This window comes from Manis javanica, chromosome 4 (assembly GCF_040802235.1).
Source record: "Manis javanica isolate MJ-LG chromosome 4, MJ_LKY, whole genome shotgun sequence".
In the NCBI taxonomy this organism is placed as follows: Eukaryota; Metazoa; Chordata; class Mammalia; order Pholidota; family Manidae; genus Manis; species Manis javanica.
This window is the reverse complement of record NC_133159.1, coordinates 121,217,512-121,234,750: the sequence shown is the minus strand read 5'-3', so window position 1 is coordinate 121,234,750 and position 17,239 is coordinate 121,217,512. Positions and strand designations below refer to the sequence as shown.

At 35.0% G+C, this 17,239-nt stretch overlaps 1 protein-coding gene across 3 annotated transcripts in view; it reads left to right on the top strand.

Annotated features, from left to right (window-relative positions):
• Positions 1–17,239, top strand: part of MAP2K4 (mitogen-activated protein kinase kinase 4) — a 128,242-nt gene that overhangs the window by 92,138 nt on the left and 18,865 nt on the right. For all 3 annotated transcript variants that reach the window (XM_073234760.1, XM_037001384.2, XM_037001385.2), the window contains one exon: positions 6,295–6,422. In XM_073234760.1, the coding sequence (XP_073090861.1) occupies positions 6,295–6,422 (128 nt within the window). The remainder of the gene's footprint in view (positions 1–6,294; positions 6,423–17,239) is intronic.

The window sequence follows — 17,239 nt, the reverse complement described above, 5'->3', positions numbered from 1 at the left end:
AGGAGACAATAAATGAAATAGAAACTAGAGAAGAGGAATACAAAGAAGCTGAGGCACAGAGAGAAAAAAGGTTCTCCAAAAATGAAAGAATATTGAGAGAACTGTGTGACCAATCCAAGCGGAACAATATTCGCATTATAGGGATACCAGAAGAAGAAGAAGAGAGAGAAAGGGATAGAAACTGTCTTTGAGGAGGTAGTTGCTGAAAACTTCCCCAGTCTGGGGAAGGAGATAGTCTCTCAGGCCATAGAGATCCACAGATCCCCCAACACAAGGGACCCAAGGAAGACAACAGCAAGACACATAGTAGTTAAAATGGGAAAGATCAAGGATAAGGACAGACTGTTAAAAGCAGCCAGAGGCAGAAATAAGATCACATACAAAGGAAAGCCCATCAGACTAACATCAGACTTCTCAGCAGAAACCTTACAGGCCAGAAAGGATGGCATGATGTATTAAATGCCATGAAGCAGAAGGGCCTGGAACCAAGATTACTTTATCCAGCAAGATTATCATTGCAATTTGAAGGAGGGATTAAACAATTTCCAGATAAGCAAAAGCTGAGAGAGTTTACCTCCCACAAACCATCTCTGCAGTCTATTTTGGAGGGACTGCTATAGATGGAAGTGTTCCTAGGGTTGGATAGCTGTCACCAGAGGTAGTAAAATCATGGTAGGGAGGGTGGAGCAGCTGATTGTGAGGCAAATGCAAAATTAAATTGACTATCCCCAAAGCCAATCAAGGGATAGAGAGAAAGTACAGAATTTGATACCTAATACATAAAGAATGAAGGAGGAATAAAAAGGAGGAGAAATAGAAAAGAACCTTTAGATTGTGTTTGTAACAGCATACTAAGTGAGTTAAGGTAGACTCTTAGATAGTAAGGAAAGTAATCTGGAACCTTTGGTAACCACAAATCTAAAGCCTGAAATGGCAATAAGTACATTCCTATTGATAATCACCCTAAGTGTAAATGGACTGAATGCACCAATCAAAAGACATAGAGTCACTGAATGGATAAAAATATAAGACCCATCTATATGCTGCTTACAAGAGATTCACCTCAAACCCAAAGACATGCACAGACTAAAAGTCAAGGGATGGAAAAAGATATTTCATGCAAACAATAGGGAGAAAAAAGCAGGTGTTGCAGTACTAGTATCAGACAAAATAGACTTCAAAACAAAGAAAGTGACAAGAGATAAAGAAGGACATTACATAATGATAAAGGGCTCAGTCCAACAAGAGGATATAACCATTATAAATATATAAGCACCCAACACCGGAGCACCAGCATATGTGAAACAAATACTAACAGAACTAAAGGAGGAAATAGACTGCAATGCATTCATTTTAAGAGACTTCAACACACCATTCACTCCAAAGGACAGATCCACCCGACAGAAAATAAGTAAGGACACAGAGGCACTGAACAACACACTAGAACAGATGGACCTAATAGACATCTATAGAACTCTACACCCAAAAGCAACAGGATACACATTCTTCTCAAGTGCACATGGAACATTCTCCAGAATAGACCACATACTAGGCCACAAAAAGAGCCTCAGTAAATTCCAAAAGATTGAAATCCTACCAACCAACTTTTCAGACCACAAAGGTATAAAACTAGAAATAAATTGTACCAAGAAAGCAAAAAGGCTCACAAACACATGGAGGGTTAACAACACGCTTCTAAATAGTCAATGGATCAACAACCAAATTAAAATGGAGATCCAGCAATGTATGGAAATAAATGACAACACCACCACAAATCCCCAACTTCTGTGGGACGCAGAGAAAGCAGTCTTAAGAGGAAAGTATATAGCAATCCAGGCATATTTAAAGAAGGAAGAACAAACCCAAACGAATAGTATAATGTCACAATTATCAAAATTGGAAAAAGAAGAACAAATGAGGCCTGAAGTCAGCAGGAGGGACATAATAAAGATTAGAGAAGAAATAAACAAAATTGAGAAGAATAAAACAGTAGAAAAAAAATCAGTGAAACCAAGAGCTGGTTCTTGGAGAAAATAAACAAAATAGATAAGCCTCTAGCCAGACTTATTAAGAGAAAAAGAGAATTAACACACATCAACAGAATCAGAAATGAGAAAGGAAACATCACGACGGACCCAAGAGAAATACAAAGAATTATTAGAGACTACTATGAAAACCTATATGCTAAGAAGCTGGAAAACCTAGAAGAAATGGACAACTTCCTAGAAAAATACAACCTTCCAAAACTGACCAAGAAAAAAACACAAAATCTAAACAAACCAATTACCAGCAAAGAAATTGAAGCGGTAATCAAAAAACTACCCAAGAAAAAAACACCTGGGCCAGATGGATTTACCTCGGAATTTTATCAGACACACAGAGAAGACATAATACCCATTCTCCTTAAAGTTTTCCAAAAAATAGAAGAGGAGGGAATACTCCCAAAGTCATTCTACGAAGCCAACATCACCCTAATACCAAAACCAGGCAAAGACCCCACCAAAAAAGAAAATTACAGACCAATATCCCTGATGAATGTAGATGCAAAAATACTCAATAAAATATTAGCAAACTGAATTCAACAGTATATCAAAAGGATCATACACCACGACCAAGTAGGATTCATCCCAGGGATGCAAGGATGGTACAACATTCAAAAATCCATCAGCATCATCCACCACATAAACAAAAAGAAAGACAAAAACCAAACCACATGATCATCTCCATAGATGCTGAAAAAGCATTTGACAAAATTCAACATCCATCCATGATAAAAACTCTCAGCAAAATGGGTATAGAGGGCAAGTACCTCAACATAATAAAGGCCATATATGATAAACCCACAGCCAACATTATATTGAACAGCGAGAAGCTGAAAGCTTTTCCCCCGAGATCAGGAACTAGACAGGATGCCCACTCTCCCCATTGTTATTTAACATAGTACTGGAGGTCCTAGCCATGGCAATTAGACAAAACAAAGAAATACAAGGAATCCAGATTGGTAAAGAAGAAGTTAAACTGTCACTATTTGTAGATGACATGATATTGTACATAAAAAACCCTAAAGACTCCACTCCAAAACTACTAGAACTGATATCAGAATACAGTAAAGTTGCAGGATACAAAATTAACACAGAGAAATCTGTGGCTTTCCTATACACTAACAATGAGCCAATAGAAAGAGAAATCAGGAAAACAATTCCATTCACAATTGCATCAAAAAGAATAAAATACCTAGGAATAAACCTAACCGAAGAAGTGGAAAACTTATACCCTGAAAACCATAAGACACTCTTAAGAGAAATTAAAGAGGACACTAACAAATGGAAACTCATCCCATGCTCTTGGCTAGGAAGAATTAATATTGTCAAAATGGCCATCCTGCCCAAAGCAATATACAGATTTGATACAATCCCTATTAAATTACCAACAACATTCTTCAATGAACTGGAACAAATAGTTCAAAAATTCATGTGGAAACACCAAAGACCCTGAACAGCCAAAGCAATCCTGGGAAAGAAGAATAAAGTGGGGGGTGGGGGGGATCTCACTCCCCAACTTCAAGCTCTACTACAAAGCCACAGTAATCAAGACAATTTGGTACTGGCACAAGAACAGAGCCACAGACCAGTGGAACAGATTAGATACTCCAGACATTAACCCAAACATATATGGTCAATTAATATTTGATAAAGGAGCCATGGACATACAATGGGGAAATGACAGTCTCTTCAACAGATGGTGCTGGGAAAACTGGACAGCTTACTGTAAGAGAATGAAACTGGATCACAGTCTAACCCCATACACAAAAGTAAATTCAAAATGGATTAAAGACCTGAATGTAAGTCATGAAACCATAAAACTCTTAGAAAAAAATATAGGCAAAAATCTCTTGGACTTAAGCATGAGTGACTTCTTCATGAATATATCTCCCCGGGCAAGGAAAACAAAAGCAAAAATGAACAAGTGGGACTATATCAAGCTGAAAAGCTTCTGTACAGCAAAGGCCACCATCAATAGAACAAAAAGGTACCCTACAGTATGGGAGAATATATTCATAAATGACAGATCCGATAAAGGCTTGACATCCAAAATATATAAAGAGCTCATGCACCTCAACAAACAAAAAGCAAATAATCCAATTAAAAAATGGGCAGAGGAGCTGGACAGACAGTTCTCCAAAGAAGAAATTCAGATGGCCAACAGACACATGAAAAGATGCTCCACATCGCTAGTTATCAGAGAAATGCAAATTAAAACCACAATGAGATATCACCTCATACCTGTGAGGAAGGCCACCATCCAAAAGACAAATAACAACAAATGTTGGCGAGGTTGTGGAGAAAGGGGAACCTTTCTACCCTGCTGGTGGGAATGTAAATTAGTTCAACCATTGTGGAAAGCAATATTCAGGTTCCTCAAAATAGACTTACAATTTGACCCAGGAAGTCCACTTCTAGGAATTTACCCTAAGGATGCAGCACTCCAGTTTGAAAAAGACAGATGCACCCCTATGTTTATCACAGCACTATTTACAATAGCCAGGAAATGGAAGCAACCTAAGTGTCCATCAGTAGATGAATGGATAAAGAAGATGTGGTACATATACACAATGGAATATTATTCAGCCATAAGAAGAAAACAAATCGTAACATTTGCAGCAACATGGATGGAGTAGAGGGTATTATGCTCAGTGAAATAAGCCAAGCGGAGAAAGACAAGTACCAAATGATTTCACTTACCTGTGGAGTATAAGAACAAAAGAAAAACTGAGGGAACAAAACAGCAGGAGAATCACAGAACCCAAGAATGGACTAACAGTTACCAAAGGCAAAGAGACTGGGGAGAATGGGAGGGTAGAGAGGAATGGGAGGGTAGAGAGGGATAAGGGCGGGGAAGAAGAAAGGGGGTATTATGATTAGCATGTATAATGTGGGGGGTGGGGGAAAGGGGAGGTTTGCAACACAGAGAAGGCAAGTAGTGATTCTACAACATCTTACTATGCTGATGGACAGTGACTGTAATGGGGTTTGTTGGGGGGACTTGGGGTAGGGGAGAGCCTAGTAAACATAATGTTCTTCATGTAATTGTAGATTAATGATAACAAAATAAAATAAAATAAAATAATTTTTAAAAATGCAGGCATCATTAGAAAGGATGGCGTGGTTAGCAATGGATGCTTGATAGGCAATTGGCTGTGTCAGTAATGCTGAGAGATGTTCCCTGGATTCTTTGTAGGTCACCTTCTGAATTATAGACAGATGTTTTGGTAATTTATTTTTATCCTTAATTAGTTTTATTTATTGAGCTATGATAGCGACAGTGAAGTGGGTGAAAGGATTGAGATGGGGATAGTGAGCAAAAGAGAGAACAGGCTAGATAGCTGGTCAGCATATAGTGGCAGTGAGGTGGTTGTTGGTGAGGAATGGGTGATAGCTTAGGGGCCAGTTTGGTCAGACTGTATAGAACCTGGAGAGCCGAGTGAGAGGGATTTGGCTTCCTCACGTTGGCAGGAGAGCTCACACGTGCTGGCAGTGGTAAAGAGGAATCTAGTTTCTCAGGGATGACTCTAAGAAAGGGTTAGTTGGGAGAAATTTGATGAAACCATCAAAGATAAGATTCATTATTTCTCTAGGAGAAATAATTATTAAGTGAATGCATTTGTTGAGGACATGTAATGTTTCAAGTACTGTATTAGGTATTTTAAATTTCCACAGCCCTTTGAAGTAGGAATTATTTTCATTTTGTGACAAGGAAGTTGTGGTTGTGAAGTGGCAGCTTGCCTTTCAGGTCACGTTGTGAATTTCAGACCTAGATTTTGAACCTTTGTTTCTCTAATACCAAAGCTTGTAGCCTTTTAGATGTGCTGGACTGGATACTTTTCTAAATTAGATAAAACTCTAACTAAATTGTGGGTTTATGCTTTGTGTACTTTGTATCTAGTTGTATAGTCTTTGACATATACTGTAAAGTAGCTTAGCTTACTCTTATAGATGAAACTCATTCTTCATACTTTGACTATTAAGTAATGAATTTGAAACAAGTAAATGAATATGACTTTTGATGAAAACAAAACATTATAAATGCCTAAATTTATTATGAAGCATTTTTTGATACGGAGTTTTTAAGCACTGGCATTCAGAAAATTGTTTTCTTATTTTTCTCATCTGTATGTCTGAATTTTAAGGACCTAATCACTTATGTTGTCTAAGGTTTTTCATTATTTTTGCTTAAAGTGCTTAGAATATAAGCTCATCTGTTATTTGTATACTGAATGACATCTGTCTCTTGCAGATATCAAACCTTCCAATATTCTTCTGGACAGAAGTGGAAATATTAAACTCTGTGACTTTGGCATCAGTGGACAGCTTGTGGACTCCATTGCCAAGACACGAGATGCTGGGTGTAGGCCATACATGGCAGTAAGTGCAAAGGCCAACCGTTCTTGCTTGACAGGCATTGCACAGAGAGCCTATGCCCTTTGGTCCTACGTCTCTAAGGAATCTGCCACTGGTCATACAGTTTCACCACATTAGAATATTTTCCACTTCCCTGAAGACCAAATTTGGGTTCTAGCTTATCCATGAAACTGCATAATCATCCCAGTTAAAACTCCTGTTTCATTGTCTTACTCTGTTCCCCTTACCTGCCACTTAACATTTGTGGTCTTCACTGATTACTGTTTTTCATTATATTCAACTCTACTGATCAAGCTATGGTTAGTTCTCTGGGGCCTCTTTGTGTTTCTAGCACCCCATATGCTCTCTTGACCATAGTAGGTAATTACTGGACCCAGGGTAACGTGCCTTCAGCCGCTAAGTGATGCTGATTTCCAGTGAGCAAAGAATGGGAAGAGCCGAGTGCCTTTTAGAACTCAGTATGTCTTCTAAAGTCTGAGGCTGTGTTTTGAATATTGTTGGTTTGTTTTTTAGAGATGAATGAAGCACACTGACAAGTGCAAGTAGAGTCTCAGATATTTCCCAACCCAGAGTCTCTTTCCCTTCATGGAGGCTGACCTGCATTGTCCTATACATGTCCTACCTGGCTAATGCCAGTGTATTTGCATATACTGTTCCTACAGCCTGGATTTTGACTTGTGTTTGATTAGAAATTTAGTGTCTGTAGTCCCTAGGTGTTGGTGTCTTCTCTGGAGACCAGCATGCTATGTCAAGTGCTGAAACTGGGTTCTGCAGTTTGTGGAGCCTCAACAAACTGTCAGCAGTTTCTGTTGCAGTCTATGTAGACTCTTAAACTAAAGCTTAACTTAGAACTGAATAAAATTTTTCTCTGCTTTTATTTCTTGATTTTATTCTTGATTTATATATTTCCAAATCCAATGCTATAAGCAAAAGAAAAGTACAAGGAATTATAGGCTATATATTAAATAGCTTTTTAAATTTTTTTTATGGATGGGTAGGTTTAGTGCTCCCCAAATTTCACACTTCTGTCAAAAGCTTGAATACGTTTTATTTGCAGCGTCATTTGAAAGTAAATTTTACATCCAATCTTTCTCTTTGTGTATACTCCTATCTGTAAACAGTGTAAGGCACAGTATTACATACGTTCTATGTTCTATTGCAAATTTATACTCTGGTCACTGTATCTTGAAAAACATTGCATTTGAAAATTTTTAGTTATTGACAATAGTTTAGAATTGTTGTAGTTTTCAATACCTTGTTTCTGTTTTGGTAGATCTTTTCATGTCACCCTTTCTACAAGTAAAATGTATGAGTGGTGTGTGTATGTATGAATACAAAAAGAGAGCATTTAAAATTTGGGCTTTATGGGTGTTTACTGGCGAGGCATTCTTGGGAAAATTTGAAAGACCTTTCACTCATCGTAATTATTAGAGATAAATGGAACAATAAGTTCAAAAGTGAGAAAAAAATGTAAACGTGGAGCATTTTACACATTCAATAATGATTCCCTAAGAGTTAACTGCAAACTGTTACTTATACTTACAGGGCTTGTCTCAGTACTAAAGTTGATTGTTTTTGCTGTGTAACATTGTCTAAGAATTATATTTGATTTATGCATGTTTTAAAAATGCAGTTGCAGCCCAGATAGAGCTGAATATTTGCATTCAGGTAATTTAAGAGAGAAATAGACTTTCAGCTTTTATGGAGAAAAAGTTCACAGGCTCCTTGTTCATCTTTGGAATAAGCAGGCTGATGATAAACCTCTGCCTCTAATTTTTTACTAGACTGAATGAAGTGACATCTACCTGTTCCAGTTTTTGAGGCCTGTATAGATGGACAAGAATGTAATCAGCATTTTTATAAGCCTCTAAATGGCTTGACTCTTCTTTGATGTGTCTTGACTAATGTATTTGTCATTAGTCTATAGAAATTATGATTTCTTTTTAGATTATTCAACATTAAAATTTACATAAAATGTGAGTTCAGACATAAATTTTTCCATAAACCACTGATAACATTTTGCCACCTCCCAGCTCCTCCTCTAGATGTATGTATACTTGTGGCCCTCGAACAATGGCCCTTACAGTTGATCTTTGAACAATGTGGCACCACCCCTCATGTGGTCAAAAAATCTGCCTATAACTTTTGACTTCCCAAAAAGCATGAATAGCCTACTGTTGACTGGAAGCCTTTCCTAAACAATCTGTCAATGAACACATGTTTTTGTATGCTATATGTATTATATACTGTATTCTTACAATGAAGTAAGCTAGAGAAAAGAAAATGTTTTTGAAATTGTCACAGATTTCCAAAAAAGTTTCCACTACATTTCTTGGAAAAAAATCCACATATAAGTGGACTCACACAGTCCAAACCTGTGTAATTCAAGGGTCAACTGTGTTGATAGATAGATAGATAGATAGATAGATAGATAGATAGATAGATAGATAGATAGATAGATAGATCGATCGATCAAGGGTCAACTGTGTTTATAGATAGATAGATAGATCGATCGATCGATCTAGGTGTGTGTATATGTATGTGTATATATATATATGTAAGTCTAGGTGTATATAAAAATATATATATACAAATAAATATAAATGTATATATGTTCTAGAGTATTTGAAAATAAGTTGTGGATATCATTAATTTCATTCTGAACACTTCACATATCTCCCAAAAAAGAGGGCATACTTCTATATGACCACAATATCATTACCAGACCCAAAACATAAACCTAAAAATATTAACAAGAATTTATTTCATCTAATGTATAGTTCATACTTAGGTTTCCCAGTTGTCCAACATTAATTATTTTTTAACTGTCAATCGAAGATTACATCAGCATATTATACATTGCTTTTAGTTGTTGAATTCTTTTAACTGATCTTTTTTTTACCCCAATGACTGACTTTTTGAGGGATGGTTTTAGAATGTCTCACATTCTAGATTTGTGTGTTTCTTTATGATTGGTTTCAGACTATCAACATTTGGCATGAATACTGCATAGGTAGTGTCTACTTTATATTTGCTTTACATTACAAAGCATATAATGTGAAGTTATCTCACTAATTATAACACAGACATGCTTTTTTTTTTCCTTTAAGCAGTTGAAACATTTGCAAAATAGAAACGAATTTCCTCTAACTTTTGCTTTGTTCCCGTTCCGTAAGTAATTGGTAATCTTTTAATTTTTAAAGGATTCTTTCACCCAATACCCTCTCATTGTTTCCTTCTGCTATCCTCCAACATGAACAGACTTCTACAAAGTCACCTCACTTTCTCTTTTAGCAGCACTTCCTTTTGTACCTCTTCTCCTTAAATTATAGAAGGCCATCCATATTAATTTGTAAAATAGTCTTTTTTTCATACAATATTATAATAGTTTTGGGTCTACAACACTGATTCTATATTTAAATACATTAAAAAATAGTTACCATAATTAGTCTAGTTATCATCTGTCACTATTCAAAGTTGTTGCAATATTATCAACTATATTCCCTGTGCTGTACATTACATCCCTGTGTCTTACTTATTTTTTAACTGGAAGATATATCTCTCATATCTTTCATCAATTTCATCCATCCCCTCACCCCCAACTCCCATCCACCTTTGGAAACCATAAGTCTGTGAGTCTGTTTCTGTTTTGTTTTTTAGATGCTACATATAAATGAAATCATATGGTATTTGTCTTTCTCTGACTTATTTCACTTAGCCTAATGCCCTCTTGGTCCATCCATGTTGTTGCAAATGGCAAGATTTCATTCTTTTTTTATGGCTAATATTCCATTGTGTATATATGTATGTATATATGTACCACATCTTCTCTATCCATTCATCTGTTGGTGGACACTTAGGATGCTTCCATATCTTGGCTATTGTAAATAATTCCACAATGAAAATAGGAGTACATGTGTCTTCAAATTAGTATTTTCATTTTAGATAAACGCCTAGAATAAATACCTAGAAGTGGAAGTGCTGGATCACATGTAGTTCTACTTTTAATGTTTTGAGGAACTTTTATACTGTTTTCATAATGGTTGCACCAGTTTATATTCTCACCAACAGTTCACAAGGGTTTCCTTATATTCTTGTCAACACTTGTTATTTTTTGTCTTTTTGGTACTAGCCATTCTGACTGGTATGAAGTATAGTATCTCACTGTGGTTTGATTTGCATTTCCTTGATGCTTTGTGATGTTAAGCATCTATGTGCCTATTGGTCTTCTGTATGTCTTCTTTGGAAGAATGTAAAGGACCTTTGCATATTTTGTAATCAATTTTTTTTTGACATTGAGTTCTTTATGTATTTTGGCTGTTAACACCTTATGAGATATATCGCTTGGAGATATATTCTCCCATTCAGTAGTTTGCCTTTTCATTTTGTTACTGGTTTCCTTTGCTGTGCAAAACTTTTTTGGTTTTATGTAGTTCTACTTGTTTATTTTTGCTTTGGTTGTCCTCGCCTGAGGAGACAGATCCAAAAAAATCTGTCCCTAAGACCAGTGTCATTTCTTCCAGGAATTTTATGATTTTATGATTTTAGGTCTTAAATCTTTAATATATTTTGAAATTTTGAATTTATTTTTGTATATAATGTAAGAAAATGGTTCAGTTTCTTTCTTTTTTTTTTTATTTTGCATGTGGCTGTCCAGTTTTACCAACACCATTTATTGAAGACACTGTCTTTTCCTCATTGTATATTCTTGCCTTCTTTGTCATAGATTAACTGACCATATAAGCATGGGTTTATTTCTGGGCTCTCTATTCCATTCCATTGATCTGTGTGTCTGTTTTGTGCCAGTACCTTGCTGGTTTGGTTACTGTAGCTGTATAGTATAGTTTGAAATCAGAGATTGTAATACCTCCAAATTTATTCTTCTTTCTCAAAATACTTTGGCTATTCAGAGTATTTTGTGGCTTCATATGAATTTTGGGATTATTTGTTCTCATTCTTTATAAAATGACATTGGTATTTTGATAGGGATTGCATTGAATCTGTAGATTGCTTTGAACATTTTAACAGTATTAATTCTTCCAATCCAGGAGCATAGTATATCTTTCCATTTATGTTGGCTTCAATTTCTTTCATCAGTGTCTTCAAGTTTTCGGAGTACAGTTGTTTCACTTCCTTGGTTAAATTTATTCTTAGGTAGTTTATTCTTTTTGATGTAGTAATAAATGGGATTGCATTCTCAATTTCTCTTTATGATAGATTGTTATCAATATATAGAAAAGCAACAAATTTCTGTATATTGGTTTTGTATCTTGCAACTCTACTGAATTAATTTATTAGTTCTAACAGTTTTGGGTGGAAGCTTTAGGATTTTACATATTGAATATCATGTCATCTGTGAGTAATGACAGTTTTACTTCTTCTGGGTGCCTTTTATTTCTTTTTTGCTTAATTACTGTGGCTAGGACTTCCAGGACTGTGTTAAATGAAAGTGATGACATTGGGCATCCTTGTTTTGTTACCTTCCCACTTTTCACCATTGAGTATGATGTTTGCTGTGAATTTGTTGTATATGGCCTTTGTATTGGGGTCTGTTCCTTCTGTACCCACTTTGTCGAGTTTTTATCACAAATGGGTGTTAAATTTCCTGAAATGCTTTTTCAGCTTTTTCTGCATTTTCCCAGGCATCTGTGGGAATGACTTTTATCCTTAGTTTTGTTAGTGTGGCATATCACATTGATTGATGTTTCAGATATTGAACTATTCTTGTCTCCCTGGCATAAACCCTACCTGATTATTGTGTATGATCCTTTTAATGTATTGTTGAATTCAGTTTGCTGATATTTTGTTGAGGAATTTTGCAACTACCAATTTTTGATGTCTATCCCCATATTAGGGATATTGGTCTGTAATTTTCTTGTTCTGTAGTGACTTTCTCTGTTTTGGTATTAGGGTAGTCTCATAGAATGAATTTGGTAGCTTGTTCAGTTTTTTTTTTAATATTTTGAGAAGGATAGGTAGGGATTCTTCTTTAAATGTTTGGTGGAATATTTTGGTAGAAACCTGTTTGGTGAAACCATCTGATCCTGGACTTATGTTTATTGGGAGTTTTCTTCATTACTGATTGAATTTCATTATTAGCAATTGATATGTTCTGATTTTCTAGTTTTTCCTGATTTAGTCTTGGAAGATCATATGTGTCTAGGAATTTATCCTTTTTTTTTTTTCATTTCTGATTTTATTTGGGCTTTCTTTCTTGTTTTCTTGGATCTTGCTAAAGGTTTATCAATTGTGTTTATCTTTTTAAAGAACCAGTTCTTAATTTCATTGATCTTTTCTATTGTGTTTTTAGTCTCTATTTCATTTATTTCTGCTCTGATCTTTATTATTTCCTTCCTTCTATTAACTTTGAGTTTTATATATTCTTTCTTTTCTAGTTCTTTAGTTGTTTATTTGATGTTTTTCTTGTTTCGTGAGGTGGGCCTATATTGCTGTAAACAACATCCCTTTTAGAACTGCTTTTGTTGTGTTCCATAAATTTGTAAAAGTGTCTTAATTGGTAATAGAAATAAAAACTAATTTCATAGCAGTACTTTTTGAAATATGTCAATTCATTTATCTTGGGCATTTCTCAAACCTTGACATAATCTTTAAAATACATATAGCCTATTAGTCATGAAAATCTAAGCAAGTTATATCTCATCAACATTAGGAAATTGTTGATTTATGTATATCTTCCTTTGATCTTTGTTCAACAAATTTGATAATACTGATTCATTCATTCATAGCCTATCTCTCTGTCTCTTTGGTTTCAAAAGAAATTTATTCTTCAGGGTATAATTTTCTTTTTCCCTTTGTATACAATACTGAAAAAATAGTACTCACTTTTTTCCTTTAGCATGACCATTCAGGTTTCAAAATGTCTAGTAAAGAAAATACTTAGCAGTTCCTGTAAGACTTATTTTTGTTGAGGCTCTTTTATTACTGATTCAGTGTCTTGTCTTATTATAGGTCTGTTCAGGTTTTCTAATTCTTCTGGGCCAGAAGAATTACAAATTTAGGTAATATTTGTGTTTCTAGGAATTTTTCCATTCCATCTAGGTTATCTAATTGTTGGCATGCCATTGTTCATAGTATTCTCTTATGTGTCTTTTTATTTCTGTAAGGTAGGTAGTAATGTCCTCAGTTGGATATCTGGTTTTAGTTATTTTCACCTTCTCTTGTTTTTCTCTCCTTTGAATGCGCATGTATACATGAGACTCGTGTGCTCCTTTTTCTGTTTGTCTCCCTAACTTTAAAACATATAGTTTACCCTCTTAAAATATTGCATTATTCCTGTTTTTTTTACAATGGTAAATAAAATAGCTGTACATTTGAATAACTCTACTACAGTATGATTTTATAAATGTGTTTCTCATTGGAAGATTATGTCCCTGTTAATTGTATAAAAGATAAACTACAGAAGAGTAAAATGGAGAATTAATTACCCATAATTCATTTATAAAGGAAGACAAATTTTTTTGTGAGTATACATCCTTTTACGTTCTTATGTAAATGTAAAACATATTATACATATGTTTTTCATCTGCTTTTGTAGGCATTATTCTAGGTTTTGCATCTTCACATATAATGTATTTAGCTATTAAAAATTAACTTTCTACTTTTGCCTGGTTGTTTTTCTAGTGTTTTGTTATACTAACTACTGGTTTAAACATTTTTTAAACTATCTTCACACAGTTCTGTTTTATCTTTCCTTGAATATAAAAAGTTCACACATCTCAGGACTTTTGGGATACACCATATGATTGAAAGGGTGTGCTTTCTAAGTAGGGATCAGTTGACAGTTGTATCTTTGTCAAGTTGTTAGGCTGGAATGGAATTCTCTTAATTTAATGGGGTTTTAGTCATATATTTTTAAGGTGTTGATAAAGTTAGGTACTTCTGTATTTTTCTTATGTCTGGTCACTTTCATAAAATGATTATCCTTTGCCCATTTTTCTATTAGAATGTTAATCTTTTGTACTGATATGAGAATTTTAACCCTTATTGTTACATATTGTTTTTCAAAATTGTCTTTTGTCTTTAAATTTTACATATTTTTTTGTTGAATTACAGAAATAGAAAATTTTAATGTGAGCTTATCAGTTAACTTTCAGGTTACTGGCTGTTGTCATATATTGAAAGATGTTTTTCATGCCAAATTAGAAATAGTTGCAGAATGTTTAGTACCTAAAGTTTAGGCTTTTGTTTTTTATGTTTAAGTTTTTAGTCCTGCTATAATCAGTATTGGTATATTATCACAAGAAAGAGTATAACTCTTCTCCCTACAAATGGTTAACCAGTTAGAATTTTTATTTTTAATAATATGTTTGTTCAAACTCCGTTGTTTAGAATTAATAGTCTTATCATAAATTCTTGGGTTTGAGACTGTTTCTGGACTTTGTTGTGTTACTTTTCTGTACTTTTCATATGAATATTAGTATCATTTTTTTAAATGCAGCAAGAATTTTATTGACATTTTATTGAACTTATAAATTAATTGCATTATTGCTGTTTTATAATGTTGAGTCTTCTCAATGAAGAATATATTATTTCTCTCCATTCACTCAAGTAGTCTGAATGTGTCATGTTAGTCTTTCCTTCTTATGGAGCTGTGTACATTTTTTAATAAGTTTAAAAAAATTTATTGTCAACTCTAAATACTTGTCTATACCTGGCTGTTTTTCCTTTTATTCTTTTTGGACCCATTCTAATGAGTTATTTTATCCCCATCACTCTATTTTAACTGCTGTTTTCAGTGACCATTATCTTCTGTATTGTCAAAGCCAGTAGTCACTTTTGAGTCATAATCTTCCTAATCTACCTGTAACGTTTGAAATTCTTTATTATTGAAACACTGTCATCACTCAGTTTCCCTGAGCTTACACATTCTTGCTACTTGACTGGCTCGTCCCTCTCTCCTGGTTCTCTTGGTCCTTCTCAGCTTTCTGATATCTTCATGTTAGTGCATCCAGGCCTGAGTAGTCAATTCCTTGTGTTCTTCCAACTACCCAGATCTCATTAGTGAGTTCTCTAGTCTTAAGGAGTAATACTGTCTTTTGCCCAGTGATGTGCAGTGCCCAACACTTAGCAGGTGCTCAGGAAAATGATGACAGCTCTTGATTTCTTTCCTGCCACACCTCACCTGTAAATTCCAAAGTCATGTATTTGGTTTCCTATTTTATATCTCTCTTAGATTCCACAGAAGTGGCAAATATATGTCTACTCCCAAACTCTTGATCTCCTATCACCTTTCTGCTCCCTGCAAAATCTATGATCTGCCATCCCCAGTTATTCTGTTTCAGCAAATACCAACTCCCTCTGTCCAGTTGCTCAGGGCATAAACTTTGGAGTTTCATTTCTTTCTACTTGCCACATTCTGCATCCTATCCATTAACAAATAACCATGCTCTTCTTAAAACCTCCAGTGCTCATTGTTACATCCATGACATTTCTCACCTGCCTTATTGCTGTAGTCTCCAGAGTGGTCTCCTGGCTTATACTCTTACTTTGCTACAGTCTATTCCCAACACAGCATCTGGCATTTTCCTTTCAAAGTATTGCCAGATCATGTCATCCCTCTGCTTAAAACTCATTCCAGAGTCCTTATAATGGGTCTGTAAGGCTCTACATGATCTGGCCCTCAGCTCTCTTTCTAAACTGTTCCATTACCTTCCCCCTCTTCTGCCTAGCTCCAGCCACCACATGGACCTCCTTGCTGTTTCACAACTATGTGGAGGATATTCTTTTTCATGATCTTTTCCTTTCTCCTTTGAACTCTCTGCCCTGTGAATATTTTTAATGTGCCAGTCTTTCTCTTCAGGTCTCTGAGCCCACATCCTTACACGCACTTAGATGGTCCTTCCTGGGCCACCACATCTCAATAGCACCCTCCATTACTCTCAGCTCCTGATCCCTATCTGCTTCATAACCCTTATTATCACCTGACTGTTTTCTTCCCTAGTTTGTGAGCCCCTTGAGACCAGTCTTTGTTTGGTTCCCTGCTGTATTTTGGGTGCTGTGACAGTTTTTTTCTTGCTATGTTGAATAGGATTTGTTTTCCTGACTAATTATTATTTATATTGATATGTTTATTTTATAACAAGCCAAACTACTGATCTGCCTTTTTTGGAAACAGGTTTCAGATGGTATTCTAGGAACCATTCTGGAAATAATTTTTGGCTTGGCCTTCCTCAGTGGATCTTTTATTATATATATCTTTTTACTTTTCTCATTTAACTTTTGTTGCTTTGTCTAGAACTTCAAGATAAAGTTGAATGACAGTATTGATAGTAAGATTCTTGTGTTGTTTCTGACTTGAAAGCAAATGCATTTTTCTGGTTTACTAAGTCTGGGTGCATATCTGATTGTGAGAATATGTGTGTGAAAGAGAACAAGAAAAAATGAGTCAGGAATGGCTATTAAATTTTATGGGATGCCTTTTTGGCATCATTTAGTACATGATAAAATGTTTCTCTCTGCGAGCTACTGATATAATGAATCATAGTAGCATATATTAACTATGGTTGAACCATTCTGGCATTCCAGAAATAATCCCTACGTGTCTCATGCTTTATATGTTTAACATAGTTTTACATTTGGTATGTTTCATATTTATGATCTCTACATAAAAATATTCAAGTGATATTGGTTTATAGTTTGCCATAAGGATTTTATATGCATTATGCTAGATATAAAAATCTAATTGAGAACATTTTCATTTTTATTTATTTTTATTCATATTCAGCAAAAAAAATTTTGATCATCTAATGAGCAAAAACAAATCTTTGGCCTCCTTGAGCTCAAAAAATTTTCCCGACTAC